We start from the raw sequence: 5,219 nt of genomic DNA, 5'->3' as shown, positions 1-5,219 counted from the left end.
CCCCTGGGGGTAATTCACAGGATGAGAAGTGGAGGAGGAGGAGGGCTGTGGGCTGATCCACAGCGTGGTTTCTGAAAAACAAACAGGAAATACTGTTCTTGGCTTAAACACTGAGAATAATGCCCTCAACACTTCAGCCATGAAGGGTACAGAGAAGGACCTCTGGATTGACAGGTGGACGCACCAGTGTGGCACTTGTGAGCGATCTCTGGGAGGGGGAGGGGTGGTTAAAGTGTAACTAACACCACCATTGTGTCACCAGGAGTGGGAGAAAAGAAGAGAGCAAAGATTAATATCAAACACACACAACCACAAAAGCAGGTGCCCTCTCACTTATTAGCGTTGAAACTGTCCTGTCAGAAAAAAAGGGCAGAGACCAAAAATATGTCATTTTAACTTACTTATGCTTCTCAACGTTTCTCCTAGTTCTGTTCATGAAGTCAGATGCTCTGGAGCACCGTCATCCAGGGATTACTCTTCTTTTCCGTTCTTGGACATGGGATTATGGGCAATTTATTCTTATTAGGGGGACATTTATACACTTTTATCATGAGTCCTGAGAAAAAACCCATTGAGCTCATCCATATCCACTTGTTTTTTGCAAATGCACTCATTTGCACCAACGCAATCATTGATATCATCACAATTTTGAAATCCCAAGATTTTCTAAGTGATATTGGCTGTAAAATTTTGATTTTTCTGAGGAGGGTGGCCCGGGGCCTCTCAATCTGCACCACCTGTCTCCTCAGCGTGGTCCAGGCCATCACCATCAGCCCCCAGACCTCGCCCTTCAAAAAGCTCCAGCCCAGGTCTGCATGGCAAGTGCTTCCCTGTCTCCTGCTCTTCTGGGTCTTCAATGTCCTGGTCAGCTCTAACCTGCTCCTCTACATCACCACAGTCCAGAGCACCAACAGCTCCAAACTGAGACCATATATCGAATATTGTGACATGCTCCCCTCTGGGCAAACAGTGAGGTGGCTTTTCCTCATGCTGATGGCTGTGCGGGATGTCGTGTTTCAGGGGCTGATGGGCTGGAGCAGCAGCTACATGGCCTTCCGCCTGTGTCAGCACCGTAAGCGCGTCCTCCACCTGCACACGTCCAGGCTGCCAGGAAATGCCAGTCCGGAGACGAGAGCTACTCAGAGTATCCTCATGCTCATGGCCTGCTTCCTTTTCTTCTATTGGGCAGATTTCCTTTTCTCCTTCTACACTGGCTCTTTGTTACCAAATAACTACACAGTTTACCGTATTAAAATATATCTGACCTCTGGTTATGCGAGCCTCTGCCCTTTAGTGCTCCTGAGCAGGCATGTCCACGTGGCTAAATGCTGGCCAGCGCAGTGACTGGAGGGGAATTCCTTTTACATCCACTCCTCCAGAAAGAGGGGGATATTCATGTTAGGAGTTGTGCATCAAAGGAGCCAATAAATCAAAACTTTTAAGGATACTTTTATGCTTTCATTAAGGAAAGTCCTGGTCCTGGGCACCCTAAAACAACTTCGGTAGACCCAGGGAATGGGACAGGGTCTTCCTTCCTAGTTCCACCAATCCTGTCATGTAGCTGTTATGTCCCTGCTCACATAATTGGTGAGAATATGTTGGTTTGTATTGAAAGAATATAAGGATACATGAGTACTTTCTGTATCTACCTGTATTTTTTCAATAGAGAGAAACATCCATCAAAATTATTTTTCAAAATGTTGTTTGCAGGGCCCTCCCTGGTGGTGCAAGTGGCTAAAGCACAGCACAAGGAAGCAATCCACCACCACTACAGCACGAATTCGATCCCAAGTCAGGAAGTGACACACAGGGCGCAGCAGACTTCTCTTGTCTTGACACTGCTCCCCTTTGCAGTGTATTGTGGTCTGTCTGCCTGTTCTGCTCTCCACTCTGTCTCCCATGAATCCTCTCAGGTCCCAATAAAAATGGTTGCAGATAAAAGGTAAGAATATGGGAAAGATTTAGCAATGTAGCCTCTCAGTAAAGGTCAAAATTTGAACAAGAAATTACAAATCAAACAAATAGGAAGAAATAATGAGGCCCATTTTATGTTTATGCCAAAACAAGTTATTTCAAATGACTTTAGGTATAAAACATTTTGCTTTTTCCCCCCTTTATTCCCTTTTAATTGAGGTAACACTGCATTACAGCCTCATACACGTTTCACGTTTTCATCATTGAGGATAAACCTGTGTATACACTTCATTAGGTTCATGGCCAAAAACCCAAATCCATTCCTCCCAACATCATTGATACCTATTTCTCAAACACTTCCACTCTCCTTTCTGGGACCAGTATCTAGTCTTACATTTTGAAAGATGAATTTTGATTTAATTAGTTCCATCACCGGCTTCTATTATATATTTAACACATATGAGTGTCTAGCCTATTCACTTAAGCTCAATTCTCTCTCTCTATTCAGGTTGTTAAAAACAGAGGGTTTTGTATTTCTTTATAGCTGAATATGCCATGTACATAAACTTATTTTGTTCATCCATTGATCCATCAATGTATATTGTGTATTTTTTTTTCCCAAATTCTTGTCCTTTGTAAATAATGTTGCAGTTAACCCCCTGGGCCACCAGAGAGGTCCCAGGGTGCAAATACCTTTCCATTATGTCTTTGCATTTTGGGCTAAGTGGTATAGCTAACTGTGTCATGTGCAGTTTCTGTATTTAGTTTTGTCAGGACTCTCCACACTGCTTTCCAGAATGACTTCAATAATCTACATCCCCATCCACAGACGCAGTGGTTCCCTTCTCTTTACGTCCTCTTCAACACTTGTTGCTTCTTGTCTTTTGTATAATATCCATTCTCACAGCTGTGAAACCCTATGGTTTTGACTTGTATTTCTCTTAAAGGAGGTGAGGGGCACCTCTATATAGTACATTTCAAGTGGGATATCTGTGGACAAATGGAATCTCTAAGTTATCTGAAACTGGTAATGGTATCCTTATTAATTGGATGCAGATGACAAAATATAGAAGTACCTACGTCCATGAAACCTACATAAGCATTGTGAAGACAAAGCATGAAAATACGGGCCCCCCCAGTGGCAACAGCACAGCACTCTAAAGCTACTCACAGCCAGTGCGGCAGGAGTTGGATTCCCAGCCAGGGAGGTGACCCACAGGGCGTGGCAGACCTCTCCTATCTCGCCACTGCCCCCTCAGCAATGTACTTCTGTCAATCTGTCTATTCTGTTCCCCACTCTGTCTCCGGTGAATCTTTTCACACCCCCCACACCTCTAGTCTGTACCCAAGCTCTTGTATATAGAAATAAATCTTTAAAAAAGACATCCAAATAGATTAAAATATTATGAAAGATGTTAAAGACAAAGATGAAATGTATTTAAAATATTAAAGAAAATAAAATCTTTCATTCCAATTGAAAGTATTGGAATGAATTCAGACATATATTGTCAGCCTAAAATGTTATATGCAGATTCTACCCCTGTCTACCATAAAGGTCTAGAAGATCTGACATCTCCATAGCAAGGAACACACTTGCTACCCTTCTCGGTAAATTTGAGTACAGGGCCCCATATCTCAACTCTGAGTGACAAGGGAAAGTCACGTCCCCTCCCCTGAACCCCCATTGCACGGCAGAGTGAGGCCTCTGCTTCTCTCCAGACTCAGGCGCAGCCCTGATCAGGGCAGAGTCCCGGCACCAGGCACCACTGTGTCTGAGCATGGAAAGGCCTCAAGAAAGGGAGGAGAGTGACTTCCTCCATATCTCAGAAAAGGCCCCAATTCTAATCCAAGCCTGGGGGCTTCGGGAAAGTGAAGACGATGGGGAATGCTAGGTCCAGAATCTAGACTTGTTGTTCTCTAGACTCTTCTCTCTGCACCTCAGGTCATCAATATAATTAAACCCTAATTAAGACTGAGACAAGTCCAGAGTCCACCTCTTGTAATTGTGGAGGGGGAGGGAAGTTGTACTTGGGGACTTAAGTCTGTAATGGGTTCCTTCTCCCTGCAGGTGACAACTGTGAAGCCCTGTGTGGCTTGTGACTGGCAAGAGCTGAGCAAACCTAGCAGGTACAAATGGGGCGCAGGGGTTCACCTGCCCTCAGGACTCCCAAGGAACCTGCGCTCAGCGACTCCAGGTGAGTAGCCAGCCTGCGTGGCTTCCTAGCTGGGGCCATACAGCACCCCTTCCTGGATTATCCTGCTTCTCTTATCCCCTGCCCTGGGGTCTGTCCTCCCAGCATCTTAACTCTTCTGATTTTTAAAATATTATGTTCCTGGGGTTGGGAAGATGTTGAGCACCAGGTTGGAGCAGACAGGCCCAGCTGGCTGCTGAATAGCCTGAAAGCCTTGCTCTCCCCAGACACTAAGAAGCTGCAAATGGCCATCATCACCCTCCCTGCAGTGACCACTTGTCTGTTTGTTTTTTTACCAAAGTGGCCCCAATCCACTAGCTGCACCCAGCCATTATTGGAGATCCTAATTGATAAACGTGTCTCTGACAACATCTAGGCCTACTTAATCAGTTTCTCCTAATTCTGCTGGGGGAAACATCCACAAATCCTGAGTTGAGCCAGGATTCCCTTAGTGTCCCCTCAGATTCTTAGAGTGATCATACCCCCCAGGTGGAGCACTGCAGGGCCCCCTCCACACCCTCCTCAGGCTGCACCCTGCCAGTGCAGCCCAGTGTTCAGCTCACAGGCTTGCCTCTAGTTTTTTATTGATTGGGGTTTAAAAGTTGGGTTCCTAGGGGCTCCCTGTTGGTGCAAGGGGTGAAATCTCAGCACCAGGGAGTTGCCAGCTGCCACAGTCACTGTGACATGAGTGTGATCACTGGCCAGAGAGCTGACCCACAGGGCCCAACAGACCTCTCCTGTCCCCCCGCTGCTCCCCTCAGCAGCGTGCTTCTTTCAGTCTGCCTATTCTGTTCCCCACTCTGTCTCTGATGAATCCTCTCACCTTCCTTTACTTCTGGCTGACACCCCAGCTCTTGTATGCAAATGTCTTTAAAAGTAGAAGTTGAATTGAACTCGTAAACAGAGAAAGCTGATGAAAGTTTATAGAAATGCACTCACAGAAAATGTTTGAATTTCAAAAGACAACTATGAGAATATGAGATTGTTTGGATCACAGATATATGAATCTGAGTCAGAGAAGAGTCAGGAGGTCGTCTACTGGTCAATATTTAATATATAATGAGTGATGGTGGCAATTTCATACAGTAAAGTAGAGACACATAGAGACATTCA

General features: G+C 45.3%; 1 protein-coding gene across 1 annotated transcript; it reads left to right on the top strand.

The window, feature by feature from the left end:
* Positions 1-444: 444 nt before the first annotated feature.
* LOC101630261 (putative vomeronasal receptor-like protein 4) lies at positions 445-1,344 on the top strand. The gene has a single exon (XM_004694821.1). The coding sequence runs from the start codon at positions 445-447 to the stop codon at positions 1,342-1,344; it is 900 nt and encodes a 299-aa protein (XP_004694878.1).
* Positions 1,345-5,219: the final 3,875 nt, after the last annotated feature.

Source organism: Condylura cristata, unplaced genomic scaffold (assembly GCF_000260355.1).
Source record: "Condylura cristata isolate star-nosed mole 26May11 unplaced genomic scaffold, ConCri1.0 scaffold00048, whole genome shotgun sequence".
In the NCBI taxonomy this organism is placed as follows: Eukaryota; Metazoa; Chordata; class Mammalia; order Eulipotyphla; family Talpidae; genus Condylura; species Condylura cristata.
The sequence above is the reverse complement of the archived record's forward strand: the minus strand, read 5'-3'. Positions and strand labels throughout refer to the sequence as shown.

Excerpts from the sequence above, each read along its gene's own strand:
- LOC101630261 (XM_004694821.1), top strand. The coding sequence starts at position 445 with ATGCTCTGGAGCACCGTCATCCAGGGATTACTCTTCTTTTCCGTTCTT.